The sequence below is a fragment of the Saccopteryx leptura genome, chromosome 2 (genome assembly GCF_036850995.1).
Source record: "Saccopteryx leptura isolate mSacLep1 chromosome 2, mSacLep1_pri_phased_curated, whole genome shotgun sequence".
NCBI classification, from domain to species: domain Eukaryota; kingdom Metazoa; phylum Chordata; class Mammalia; order Chiroptera; family Emballonuridae; genus Saccopteryx; species Saccopteryx leptura.
In genome coordinates this window covers 323,189,923-323,205,103 of record NC_089504.1, presented here as the reverse complement: position 1 = coordinate 323,205,103, position 15,181 = coordinate 323,189,923, and the positions used below count along the sequence as shown (strand labels likewise).

The 15,181-nt window shown below is 37.8% G+C and overlaps 1 protein-coding gene across 1 annotated transcript in view; it reads right to left on the bottom strand.

The window, feature by feature from the left end:
• Positions 1-15,181, bottom strand: part of VMP1 (vacuole membrane protein 1) — a 134,872-nt gene that overhangs the window by 93,723 nt on the left and 25,968 nt on the right. Inside the window, exon 5 of the mRNA XM_066363153.1 lies at positions 14,237-14,347. Within this exon, the coding sequence (XP_066219250.1) occupies positions 14,237-14,347 (111 nt within the window). The remainder of the gene's footprint in view (positions 1-14,236; positions 14,348-15,181) is intronic.

Sequence of the window (15,181 nt, the reverse complement as noted above, 5' to 3'; positions counted from 1 at the left end):
CATAATACAAACCAAAATATAATGAACTAACTTCTCTAAAATGTTTAAAGGAAAAAAAACTGTCAATCTAGAATCCATGGCAAATAGATATCAAAATAAAGATGAAATAAACACATTTTCAGAAAAACGAAAGCCAAAAGAATTTGTTCTAGCAGATCTGCGCTATAATAAACATTAAAGGAAATTCTCCAAAGAAAAGTGATACCAAATGGCAACTTTAATATACACAAAGGAGTGAAGAGCATTGGGAATACAGAAGACTCTCCCCATTTGAAAATCTCTTTAAAAATAACTGGTGGTAAGCCCTGTCTGGGTAGCTGAGTTAGAGCATCATTTTAATACATCAGGTTACGGATCTGATCCCCAGTCAGGGCACATGAAGGAATCAACCAGTGAATACATGGATCAGTGGAGTAACAAAATGATGTTTTTCTCTTCCTCCTTCCTCTCTCTAAAATCAATCAATACAACACAAAATTTTAAAAAATAATAAAAATAGGCCCTGGCCGGTTGGCTCAGTGGTAGAGCGTCAGCCTGGCGTGCAGGAGTACCAGGTTCGATTCCTGGCTAGGGCACACAGGAGAAGCGCCCATCTGCTTCTCCACCCCTCCCCCTCTCCTTCCTCTCTGTCTCACTCTTCCCCTCCCGCAGCCAAGGCTCCACTGGAGCAAAGTTGGCCTGGGCGCTGAGGATGGCTCCATGGCCTCTGCCTCAGGCGCTAGAATGGCCCTAGTTGCAGCGGAGCAACGCCCCGGATGGACAGAGCATCACCCCCTGGTGGGCATGCCGGGTGGATCCCGGTCGGGCACATGTGGGAGTCTGTCTGACTGCCTCCCTGTTTCCAACTTCAGAGAAAATACAAAAAAAAAATAAAAATAAAAATAACCAGTTGTTTGGAACAAAAAAGATAATGTGCAGAAATAAAATATATGACAAGAACATAAATTATGGGAGGAATAAAATGGAGTAATACTATTGTAAGGTGGTTAATTTATATATACTTTAAAAAGCTCAGTCCAAAAGAAGGTAGGAAAAAGAAGAATTAAAAAATAAGTGGGGACTGACCATGCGGTGGCGCAGTGAATACAGCATTGGACTGGGACACAGGTTCAAAACCCCAAGGTCACTGGCTTGAGCACAGGCTCATCTGGCTTGAGTGTGGGCTCACTGGCTTGAGCGTAGTATCATTGACATGACCCTATGGTCATGGCTTGAGCCCAAAGGTCGCTGGCTTGAAGCCCAAGGTCGCTGGCTTGAGCAAGGGGTCACTCACTCTGCTGTAGCCCCCCATCAAGTCACATATGAGAAAGCAATCAATGAACACTAAGGAGCTGCAATGAAGAACTGATGCTTCTCATCTCTCTTCCTTTCTGCCTGCCTGTCCCTGTCTGTCTCTGTCACAAAAATAAAATAAAATAAGTGGGAAAAATATTTTGAGGGTAGACTTAAACCCAACCATATTGATCATTGCATTAATTGTAAATGTATCAAATGAACAAATAAAAAATGTCAGAGTGGATTAAAAATACAAGACCCAAGTACATGCTGTGTAGAAGTTGTTTTTAACATTAAGATTCAAAAGTAACATTAAAAGGACAAAAATAAATAAATGATTTCAAAATAATCATAAGAAAGATGGACTGGCTGCATTAATATCAGATAAAGTAGACTTTAGGATAGGGAATTACTAGAGATAAATAAGGACATTTCATAATGATACAAGGGCCAATTCTCAGGAAGACAAAACAATTCAAATGTGCAGGCATCCTATTAACAGACTGTCAAAATATATAAAGCAAAAACTGACAAAACTAAAAGGAGAAATAAACAAATCTACAATTACAGTTGAAAATTTCAACACCTTTCCCTTATTAGTTGATAGAACAAGCAAACTGACAACCAGTGTGGATATATTAAAACTGAACAATATAAAACACCTCTACCAAGCAATAGCCAAATACATATTCTTTTTAAGTATCCATGAAACATTCACCAAGACAGACCATATGATGGGGTACAAAACAAGTCTTAGCTCATTTAAAAGAATGTGTCAGTCACATGGCAAGGTAAACATCAATACAAGGAGTACTTCTTAAGGAAAAATAGCAAATAAAGAAACTCTAAGATTAATTTCCCCAGCTAAGGACAGTGTCCTTTAATCTTTGTAGTGGTAATAAAAGAAGTCAAACTAGCTCAAACTGTTACAGGAAACTATAAATTCCCTAGATAGCAACCAGGTCACAAGTAACATTCACTCACTACATACATAGCTCCTGAGAGGTCCTAATTACTGTCAATGGAAGTTCCTTTTAGAGATAAGGAGGTTGAACTTTATGATTGTGATGAAATGTTATACTCTCATCAGAGTGACAGGTTTTAGGGTCGTTTATTGGAGGTGGAAAATAGTTCAGTATAGTCACTTTAAGTGTAGTCAACTCAAAAAATAGTTCACTTATTTGTGACATATCGAACATCTGGTTTTGCTTCAGTTCAAAGCCTCATGTATCTAGTCTCATGAGCTGTATTACATTATATTTTCCAAAGTTTTCATAATGGAATAATTCTGCCTGTCCAGAATAAAAGATGTAGTGCTTGGGCAAGCAAGACCATGTCTGGGTGAGAGCAAATCCATGGTTAGACCATGGGTAAGATTTCTACTAAGAGCAGACATAGGTATCAGTGGAAAAATTACTTTAACTTTTAAAATATTTGTTTAAGATAAAATTTAAGGCTCATTTCTACAATATATATTTCTTTATGAGCAGTGTAAAATGATTTTAGTGATAGATTAAAATAAATTCCCTGGCCAGTTGGCTAAGTAGTAGAGCGTAGGCCCTGGTGTGGAAGTCCTGGGTTCAATTCCCAGTCAGGGCTTACAGGAGAAGCGACCATCTGCTTTTCTCCCCCACCCCTCCCACTTCTCTCTCTCTTCTCCCACAGCCATGGTTCGATTGGTTTGAGCAAGTTGGCCCCAGGTGCTGAGGATGGCTCCATGGCCTAGCCTCAGGTGCTAAAATAGCTTGGTTGCTGAGCAACAGAGCAGCAGCCCTAGATGGGCAGCGCATTGCCTGGTAGGGGGCTTGCTGGGTGGATCCTAGTCAGGGTGCATGTGGAAGTCTGTCTCACTGTCTCCCTGCCTCTCACTTAATTTTAAAAAAAGAAAAATTAAGAGAGACAATTATATGGCAATATTTTTTTTAAATTTTCATTTATTAGTTTTAGCGAGAGAAGGAGAAAAGAAGAGAGAAACAGAGAGGGAGACAGGAACATAGGTATGTTCCTGCATGTGCCTGACCAGGGATTGAACCGGTAACCTCTGCGCTTCAGGACAATGCTCTAACCAACCAAGCTATCTAGCCAGGGCTATATGGGATTACTTTTTACTCTAGCTTCAGGAATATTAATATATTATTACTTTTGTCTAATGAACAAAAATTTAGAACTAAAATATTATCCTAAAGATATAAAATCATTCCTAAAATCATACTATACAAAAATATTCTAATCTGGTAATTAGGAAAAGTTCTAAGTAGTGCGCTGATTATAATATAGTCCCTAAGTCTTGAGAAAGAAGTCCTGGTGCCACAAAAACAAATCAGGCCTGACCTGTGGTGGCGCAGTGGATAAAGCGTCGACCTGGAAACGCTGAGGTTGCCAGTTCAAAACCCTGGGCTTGCCTGGTCAAGGCACATATGGGAGTTGATGCTTCCTGCTCCTTCCTCCCCCTTCTCTCTCTCTCTCTCTCCTCTCTAAAAAATTAATTAAAAAAATAAAAAAAAAACATTAAAAAAAAATCAGGGTCTTTGTTAGTAAGGTGTGGGCTAGTCAATTGTTAATCCCGGAAAAAATTTTTATTAGTAAAATGACAGACTAGTATGGCACTGATGCTTCATGAAAAGAAAAAGTTTTCTGTGTTTTGAACTTTACTGTTGGGTTCATTGTAGGGCCCTTTCTTCCAGAGACATTTCTTAAAAAGCCAAAACCTAAAATGGTCATCTTAGTTAATTATGCCAAGCCTCCTAATCAACCAAGATGAAGAATATGATATCCCATTAAGAACACAGTATGTGTACATATGAGTTTTTGTAAGGAAGACGAGCAGACAGAGAGACAGACAGACATTCTTCCACTGTAGGCAGCTCCCTCAGAACTGATAAAACATTCCTAAAGACTGGAGTTGTTTGTATAACATCTGTAATGTCAATTCATAGCCTAATCCGTCATCCATACACAGAAATCAAGTGAGATCCCAAAGGCAAAATTTCCAATTAGTTTTGTCTGGAAAGTTTAGGGCAAAGGTAATAAAATCAAGAATCCTGCGCTGATTCACTGGGAAAGCATTTGCTTGCCGCACTCCTTCACTACAGGAACAAAAGGAGCCAGTGGTTTGTCGGGAATGTGATTCATTAGGTATATCTTGGTGATAAATAAATGAAAGATGACAAATGGTTGTCTGTATGACTTGCAAAACCTTTGTTTTCTTTAAATCCAACTTTAGAAATGCTTTTACAAACAGGGATTTTACTCTTCAAATAAAGAATCTGATTAAAAGATAATCATTGCTTTTCTCATTACAGTCAGAAAACTTACCTAAAGAGGTGGTGTACAGCAAATTCTAGAAGGCTAGAGAATAAACTATTGATTGCAAATGGGCACTGAGAAGTTGAACTAGTGTTTATGTTTTTTGTGAAAAAGGCCTCAAGTTTGCAATTAAGCCTGTAGTCCCACTCTAAATGCAGTATAGTATGTTTAAAAAGCAGTAACCTGGGCGTTAATGTGAGTTTTCGTTTTCTGAAGCAGTTAATACTTACTAGATGTAGTAAGACTTCCATCTCACATTCCTCACTCGATGAAAGTCTAATAATAATAATTACAATAATAATGCCTGCACAACCCAGGTAACAAGGCAAGAATATGAGATTACATAGTAAAGGCATTATAAGTATAAAATTGCTAATCAAAACAATTAATATATAAATTCTACCATTCATGCTCTAAAATATAAGGACCTGTCTTTGAAGTCATTTTTATTACAGTGCTCACAAAAATTAGGGGATCAGAGACCATGCAGATGCTCCAGTACATTCAGCCTTTTGTGTAGTGCATTTTCACCAATGAAATAAGTTGGTTTTGCATCTCATTTGCATAATTGAACAACTTTCTTTGACTTGTTTGCTTTCCTGATGGTCTTGTTAAATAAAAAAATCAAATGCTTCTTTTTATCGCTTTATATTCATTTTGAAACATCCTCTAAATCTTTGTGAGCCGTAGATATTGAATCAATTCATAAAGACATGTTTCACTTTTCTTCTCTAAACCTAAGAAACTTTTGATCATAAAGTTGATTTAAGTATTCAGGAGAAATGGAACACATAGTTATAGAGAGAACTTTTAAAAAGGTTATAAATTGTTTCAAATCTATACCCAACAGAACAGATTTCAGCTACACTGAATTTTCTCAGCTTTCATTTAAGCATACATTCATAGTGACTTAAGGGAAGGAAGTTATCTAGTCTGTGCATACCCCATTGTTTGGTGAAAACTCAGGCCCTGTCCTGGAGACCTTGGTTTCTTCTTTGATGTGGTGATGCTCATAAGAGGTAAGACATGAGTCATTCCTTGGGGAAGACAGGGTGAATACATGCACTCATCAAAGAAGGGCAAACAGACCTTTTCTAAGAAGGGCCTGTTGGTCTTCCCGGAAGAGCCTTGAGTCATTGTGTGCTTATAGCCGAGTCATTGTACCTACACAGAACACTATCAAGTCACACCACAATCTTACTTTTGGCAATCTTTTCCCTTTTGTGTCTGACAGAGACACAAAGAGGTGAGCAATGAAGCAATAATCAGAAGACAAGCAGAAAAAAAGTAAAGAGGGTGGTTAACAATTAAAAAAAAATTATTCCACCTCACGGCACTAAACAATTACTACAATATTTCTCTTACTGAAACTACTACATTATTTCATTTCAATTCATATACATGTAGTTTTCCAAATAACAATTATTATACTTTAGGGAATAACTAGCCATGAGTCAAAAAGTATAATAAATGTCTACACCTAAGGAAAAGACAGCTTTAAACAGTCTATAAAGTACTATATACAAACAATAAAGTAAGGAAACAGGGTGCCATACACAGAGGTGTTCTTATAAATATTCAATAGCAATCAAGATGTCACAGTATTTAAACGTACAGTTTTTACCAAATATTTTAGTAATGAAACAATCCTAAACTTTAAAGCAGAAACTGCCTCTGAATCTTACGCAGGGGCAATATCTCACAACTTTCTTTGTATTTATTTTATAACAAAGAGCCAAGTATTTGTTTAAAATGGTCATATTAAACAAATGACCATAAATATCATTTAGATGATAATGCCGTGCTGTCATAGCTTCTAATAAGCCTGATCTGTTCTACAATATAATTAAATAGTTCTAAAACTTTTCCACACACCAACTGCATATAGAAAGGACAACTCTAATGCTTTGAAATCCCTATGTGATTCCCAAAGGTAAGAAATCAGTGGTTAAAACACATGTCAAAGACACAAGTTATCTGTACAATACATTTAGCTTTCTATTTGAAGCTTCATATTTGGGTGCCTTTTTAAATTATAAAATGATTGTTGAAAGTTTTTGTTCTCAGAGTTCTTTGTCTAGGAGCTGGGCTTATTTTAAAGGAATACAGGGCTTGTTAAGCCTTTCTCCAGGAAACTGCTCCACCTAGTGTCAAAAACTGTTCATATATCCCATTATTTGAGATTGTATATTCTCTTTTGTTATTATTAAATAGAACAAATTTTATAAACTATTAATGGCACATACAGTTTAAAAATGGCTCTTTAATCTTCTGCTTGTCTTGTAACTTGATGAATATTAATGTACATGCCAATAAGGGGCATGTTTGGGATACATTTTCCATTATCAAGTACCAAAGTTCCTGTTTTTGTTAACCTGGTTGTTTACAGAATTATGAATCATGTTTTTCTACTGGAAATAATTCTAAGATGGCTACTAACATTAACCTATTACTTTTCCCAATTGTTTATAACAATCTAAACTAAAGCCATAAATTACTTCTCAAAAGGACTACAATATTGTAAAAATCAGTATTTAATAACTGTACATATCAATGGTTAAAACATAAAATTAGAGCTAAATCTTGCTGTCAACAGGCAGTTCAGGTGGAAAAATTCTTCCACTTTACTGTTCGTGAAAAGTGTTTCTTTCCCTTGATTTAAGTACTTGCACAACTATAATCTTCTAATAATTATGATCCAGAAAAGAGATATTTTTTTTCTCAGCAAATGAATGAATAAAATGTATAACCTGTCATGTAAAAGTTCTTAGAGAATGGCTAGTTCACCATGGCTCCCAAACTCAACATGCCTCTTCTGTGGCACTACGGTCATTCCATGATCAGGAGCACGGATTAGCCAACTACAGCCTGAAGGTCAAGTCCAGTCTGCCACCCATTTTTGTGAAACATTCTTTTTTTTTTTTTTTAATTTTTTATTTATTCATTTTAGAGAGGAGACAGAGAGACAGAGAGGAGAGACAGAGAGAGAGAAGGGGGGGAGGAGCTGGAAGCATCAACTCCCATATGTGCCTTGACCAGGCAAGCCCAGGGTTTTGAACCGGCAACCTCAGCATTTCCAAGTTGACGCTTTATCCACTGCGCCACCACAGGTCAGGCTGAAACATTCTTTACACACTGTTCTTGGATGCTTTCTCATTACAGTGACAGATCCGAGGAGTTATAAGAGGCTTTCAAAGCCTAAAATATTTATTATCTGGCCCTTGACAGAAAAAGTGCTGACCCCTGGGCCTGTCAAGCTCTGGATCAGACCATTATTAAGGTAAAAATTTTGACTTATTCAAACATAGAGGTGCATCAGATGATAACAGTAGCCACGTTCCTTTCATTAATCTATTGTTTTTCCTCTAAACATAATCTCCACTAGTAAATAAGCATTCCTGGACCACCTATGTTCTGAATCTTCTGAGAGGAAACCTGCCACCATAGTTGCTAAGACTAAAACAAATTTGTTAATAGGTTTCTGGAAATTAATATCCATGAGAAGGGTGCTTAGAAAAATCTGCCAGCCTCAGAGGCCTTATTTTATTTTCTGCATCTGATCAACTTATAAAGAACATGAGTAAAGTAAATGAATAAAATCAGTAACTTGTTCACTTTCTAGGCAAAATTTGCCCATGAAATAGACATCAAATAAAGGAACAAAAAGGTGCCTACATAGGAAATAAAATCAGAAGAAGAAAAGCACCTTAAAATGCTATTTCATTTCTAACCTATTATTTAATAAGGATTATTTCCTTATATCAAAATATAACATACTTTACAGATATACTAGAGATCACAAGCTTGTGGGTATACTTGCCAACAGTGTATGCCCTACATGTAAATATATATGTCAAATTGAAAAGAAAGGCCAGCTGCTCTTAAAGTAATGAATGAATGTAGAAATGTAAGAAAATTATTTTCAGTCACATGCATTAACTTCTATTACATAGGCATATATACAGATAAACAGTAGACTATTCCTCTAATTTAAGTAGAACTACTATATTTGAGGGCTTCAATTTCATCCAGAACAGAACCTGCAAATATTATAGTAGTGTATCGACTGTATTAGCAATGCCACCTAGTGGCAGCTGAATATAGACAGGTTAGAAAAAATGTTCTAGAATAGTGGTTGGTTCCTAAACTCTAATGAGTTACAGAGTCTTTGGAGAATTTAATACTATAGGTCCCTTTTGCCAGAAAGATGCATTTTTTTTGACAGATAGAGAGGGAGTCGGAGAGAGGGATAGATAGGGACAGATAGGAAGGGAGAGAGACGAGAAGCATTAATATTTCGTTGCGGCCCTTTAGTTGTTGATTGAGTGCTTTCTCATATGTGCCTTGACCGTGGGACTACAGCAGACCAACTGACCCCTTGCTGGAGCCAGCGACCTTGGGCCCAAGCTCACCTGGTGAGCTTTGCTCAAACCAGATGAACCTACACTCAAGCTGGTGAGCTTGGGGTCTCAAACCTGGGTCCTCCATGTCCCAGTCCAACAGTCGATCCACTGCTCCACTGCCTGGTCAGGCTAAAGATGCATATTTTCAAAGACACATAGCAACACATTATAGTATTTTATGGAATTAACAGACCTCCTGAAGCTCATTTGTTGACTATTAAAAGTAATTCAAAAGAATATAGGCACCCTCATGTTCAATATAGAATTATTGCCAATAGCCAAAATATATAAGCAACCCAAGTGCCCATCAGCAGATGAGTGGATAAAAAGTTGCCCATATACACAATGGAATACTACTCAACCATAAAAAATAATCAATGCGACAGCATGGATGAACCTAGAGGGTATTATGCTAAGTGAAATAAGTCAGACAGAGAAACACAAGTACCATATGATTTCACTTATATGTAGAATCTAAAGAACAAAATAAACAAAATAGAAACAGATTAATAGACACAGAGAACCAACTGATGGCTGCCGGGGGGGGGGGGGAGGTTAGGGTCTGAGTGAAAAAGATAAAGGGATTAAGAAGTACGAATTGGTGTCTGACCAGGAAGTGGCACAGTGGATAGAGTGTTGCAATAGGATGCTGAGGACCAGGTTTGAAACCCCGAGGTCACTGGCTTGAGTGTGGGCTCATCTGGCTTGAGCATGGGCTCACCAGCTTGAGCACGGGGTCATTGGCTTAAGCATGGGGTCATAGACATGACCCCATGGTCACTGGTTTGAGCCCAAAGGTTGCTGGCTTGAAGCTCAAGGTCGCTGGCTGTAGCCCCCTGGTCAAGGCACATATGAGAAAGCAGTCAATGAACAACTAAGGTGTCGCAAGGAAGAATTGATGCTTCTCATCTCTCTCCCTCTTGTCTGTCTTTTCTATCTGTCCCCCCCCCCCTCTGTCTTTCTCTGTCTCTGGCAAAAAAAAAAAAAAAAAGGAGAGTATGAATTGGTAGTTACAGAATAGTCACAGGGATGTAAATTACAGCATAGGGAATATAGTCAATAATATTGTCATAACTATGTATGTGGCTGGGTAGGTGCTTGAAATAACAGGGAACCACTTTGTAAAGTCTCTGATTGTCTAACCACTATACTATACATCTGACACTAATACAGAATAATACTGAATATAAACTGTAACTGAAAAATAATAAATAAATAAAAAGTCAATGGAACAAACCAAGTAACTTAGAGGCTCCACTACCTCCCCCGGAGCCTTGAGAAGGAAGCCATTCACTTTTCCCTTCATCCTCTCCTCTCTGGTAAGCAATCACTGCTCCTACTTGACCACTTTCTGCAAATTCTTTTTTATTTATTTATATTTTGGTGAGAGAGAGACAGAAAGAGACAGGGAGAGAGATGAGAAGCATCAATTCTTTGCTGCAGCACCTTAGTTGTTCACCGATTGCTTTCTCTTATGTGCCTTGACAGGGGGTGGGGGCCTTCCAGTTGAGCCAGTGACCCCTTGCTCAAGCCAGCAACCTTGAGGTCAAGCAAGTGACCTTTGGGCTCAAGCCAGCGAGCTGGCGACCCATGCTCAAGCCAGATGAACCCGTGCTCAAGCAGTTACCTTGGGGTTTGGAACCTGGGCTCTCAGCATCCAGACCAATGCTCTATCCATGATGCTTCACCTGATCAGGCTGCAAATTCTCTTTTAGAAAGTTACCTTCCTCCCTATACTTCCTGGCACCTCCATGGAAGACTGTCTCTCAGAAAAATTATCGTAGCAACCTACCTTCTCTCCTACCTTCAATCTATTTCCCATTCTACATAGCAAGAATTATATATTCATAAAATACAGACTTAGTTATTTTACTTGTATTAATTTTAGTGCATTTAAATTTATTCTAAATGCTATTTACTCACAAATGAACAAAAATCAAATTTACCTAATGCTAAAAAAACGTGGCCTTGATCGACCCTGGACCCCAGTTTATTATCAGCAGTGAAAACGCACAAAGCTTTTATATAGCTTTTTATTATAATGCAACAGTTTCAAATGTTATTTAATTATATCTTTATACTTGCTGAACTAGCTTAATATATAGTACTCAGTATAAGGATGGAGTGGTACCTTCCATCAAATAGCTCTTGAAGAATTCCTTCTGAGCTTATGAAAAGTCCTAAACTGGTTCTCTGAACAAAGCAGAAATAACTACCTAACTTATGGAAGCAAGGACTTGATTTTTGCACTCAAATAAATTTGGTAACAAATGCTTACTGGTATGTTTTTAAACCTTTTCCTGGAGGACATGGACCAATGGAACTCAACTGTTTTCACAGCAAGACATTTTCTAAATGTTACTTTATACAGGATTCTCGTGGATATGAAAACAAAACTTCCACGTTTAAAATTTCTTTATTCTAACTTATTGTACAATTTATAAGCTTCATTAGAATCCTTTTTAAGGGACAGCAGAATCTGCTATCTGGGTTGCTTTTCAGATATCTTCAAATTAATCCAATGCTACAAGTGAGTTCTTTAGTCTGGGCTTCCCAAGAAAACTCAGAGGGCAGGTCTAGAAAAGAATAGAAAGGTAACCTGTAACCTGTCATTCCTTCTTCCTTCCTCTGTGTTAACTTCTAGTGTAACATTATACTTCTAAGAATGTAGGTATTAAAGAAACACTCATATGGATTACTTCTCTAGCATTTATATCTCAATTTAGGATAAAAGCAGCAAGCAATCATGAACAGAAAATACTCCAGGTTTTAAACTTGGAGAAATTATGTACTATAGATTAATTCTCAAATTATTCTTCAGACCATTAGTTCAGCAGCTGGCAGAATAAAAATTCCTTAATACTTCATCATACCTGCTTCAGAAATGAATTCACTGAAGCACGGAGACCGGAACCATTTGCAGTATTTAACACTTTTCAGCAATTAGTATTGTTGTGACAAGTTTTCACCTGTTTGTCTCCAATCAAGATCAAGTTGTTTTCAAATGTGGCACTACTGTCAATGTAGCCAAGGGTAGGAATAGAGTGAAACAAGAGAGGCATCCAGGGCACAAAGTTTAATGAGGCACTCACTTATCAACCCACACTTAACATGACCCTGAAAGTACTTATTGAGATTCTGTGCCCTAGGTCCGTGGTCGGCAAACTGCGGCTCGCGAGCCACATGCAGCAATTTGATCCCTTGAGTGCGGCTCTTCCACAAAATACCACATGCGGGCGCTACCTCGAGAAGGAATGTACCTACCTATATAGTTTTAGTTTAAAAAATTTGGCTCTCGAGAAATTTCAATCGTTGTACTGTTGATATTTGGCTCTGTTGACTAAGGAGTTTGCCGACCACTGGTAGATGATTTGCTTTTCACCCCCCCCCCCCCCCCCGCCCCGTCCTAGCTCTGTTATTCCAGTATAGTTGGCAATGTTCAAAGGAAAGCCTATCTTTTATCTCTAATTTCAATTAAGTAAAAAAATAAATATTTTTAGGAGGGATACATTTTATTTTTTGGTTTAAAAAGGTTTAAGAAAGCATTTACAGTCCTGGCCTGGTGGCTCGGTAGATAGAGTGTCGTCCCAGCGTGCCGAGGTCACAGGTTCAACCCCTTGTCAGGGCACATATGAGAAGCAACCAATGAAAGCACAACATAACTAAGTAGAACAATGAGTTGATACTTCTCTCCCTCTCTCCCTTCTTCTCTCACTCTTTCAAATCAATGGAAAAAAATTTTTTTTAACTTTTTTTTATAGATTTTTTTTTTTTTTTTTTACAGAGACAGAGTCAGAGAGAGGGATAGATAGGAACAGACAGACAGGAACAAAGAGAGATGAGAAGTATCAATCATCAGTTTTTTGTTGTGACACCTTAGTTGTTCATTGATTACTTTCTCATATGTGCCTTGACTGGGGGGCTACAGCAGACCAAGTAACCCCTTGCTCAAGCCAGCAAGCTTGGGTCCAAACTGGTGAGCTTTGCTCAAACCAGATGAGCCCACGCTCAAGCTGGCAACCTCGGGGTGCTCTATCCACTGCGCCACTGCCTAGTCAGGCTATAGATTTTTATTTATTCACTTTAGAGAGAGGAAAGAGAGAAAAAAGGGGGGAGGAGCAGGAAGCATCAACTCCCATATGTGCCCACACCAGGCAAGCCCAGGGTTTCAAACTGGCAACCTCAGCAATGGAAAAAATTTTTTAAAAAAGCATTTACTTCTACATAGGCAAGATTTCATCAATCACATTCAATAAGAATACCAAATAACTATTCAGGTGTATACATAGTGTTTGAGTATGTTTCTCACTTGATGATTAACAGAGAAGGTAAACTGTCTCAATTATTTCTAAGCTTTACATGGGATTATTTATTTATTTATTTATTTAGTGACAGAGAGAGTCAGAGAGAGGGACAGACAAGAAGGGAGAGAGATGAGAAGTATCAATTCTTCGTTGTGGCACCTTAGTTGTTTGTCAATTGCTTTCTCATATGTGCCTTGACGGGGGTGGGGGGGGTGGGGGGGTGGGGGGTGTCACAGCAGACCGAGTGACCCTTTACTAGAGCCAACGACCTTGGGCTCAAGTTGGTGAGCCTTGCTCAAACCAGATGAGCCTGCGCTCAAGCTGGCGACCTCAGGGTTTTGAACCTGAGTCCTCCGCATCCCAGTCCGATGCTCTATCCACTGCGCCACTGCCTGGTCAGGCCTTACATGGGATTTTTAATTTTTTAAAATATTTATTGATTTTTAGAGAGAAGGGAGAAGGGAAAAGCAGGAAGCATCAACTCAATAGTAGTTGTTTCCTGTATGTGCCTTGACTAGACAAGCCCAGGGTTTCAAACCAGCAACCTCAGTGTTCCAGGTCAACGCTCCATCCACTACACCACCACAGGTCAGGCTTACATGGAATTTTGTGCATTTAAATAACTTCAATTATTAAAACAATTGCATAGGTAAGAAAACCATTATTCCAAATCTATACAGAAAAAAAACAATTTCTTGGCTGAATTAATTTAAGGAAATAATCTCATCTGCTTAAGGGTGTTTTCCCTCCTTCTCTTTTTAAATCCTCAACCCCAAAGGAAAAACAAACAGGATTCTAAATCAAACTCCAAGCACTGATTTGAAGATTAGAACGCTTATGAAACACAAAGATATACTGAATAAAAATCTTAAAATTTTAACTTCTGAAGTAAAAATACCAATTAAAATATAATCTCTTTGAATCTTGCTTATTAAAAGTTATTCTTACCAGATAAAGCAGAAAGGTGTGCAGCCCTGTTCCCAGCCCGACAGAAGACAGAATTCCTAAGCCTATCCAGTAGGTGTACAATAGAAACTGTTTCTCTAGCCGTTGCACATACTGAAAAACAAATGGGATGAGGTCAAAAAGCAAAATCAGAATTTTAAAACAGAAATGTGGTATTCATCAACTACAATTAAAATGAGATAAACCAACCAAATAAGTTTCCAATAGGAAGAAAGCATTAACATTTAAAACCCTCTGAAGGGGACTACTTCCTCTAACACGTGATAGCAGAGATGATAAAAACTTCATCTAATTGGAATAAAGCTCATTTCTAAATGCTTAAAATCCTACCATTGCAATAACATTTATAGAAAAAATGCTAGTTACTAACAAAATATAAGAATAAAAATTTTCAAGATATTTAAGTGACAAAAAACTTTGAGAAAGCATGATAACATACAGCGCTAAGAGAGGGGCAGTTATTTATACAATATTTGTGAATAGAACATATTCTTGTTTATCTAAGTAAAAAGAGAATAAATGTAAATGTATTTTTTTTAATATTTAAGACCAAGATGCTTTTCAAACAGGAGCAAGTTGAAGTCCACTGGGATATAGACCTGTTGGAGAAGACCAGACTAGAGTCTTAGATCAGTGGTAGTCAGCCTGGTCCCTACCGCCCAGTAGTGGGCGTTCCAGCTTTCATGGTGGGCGGTAGTGGAGCAACCAAAGTATAAATAAAAAGATAGATTTAACTATAGTAAGTTGTTTTATAAAGATTTATTCTGCCAAACTTAGCAAAAATCTGACATAAAGTACTTGGTAAGTAATTATTATTATGTGCTTTAACTTGCTGTAACTCTGCTAAATAAATTTTAAATAATAAAGTTACTTCCCTACTTTATAAATCACCATTACTGTGGAACAGGTGGGTGGTTAGAAAATTTT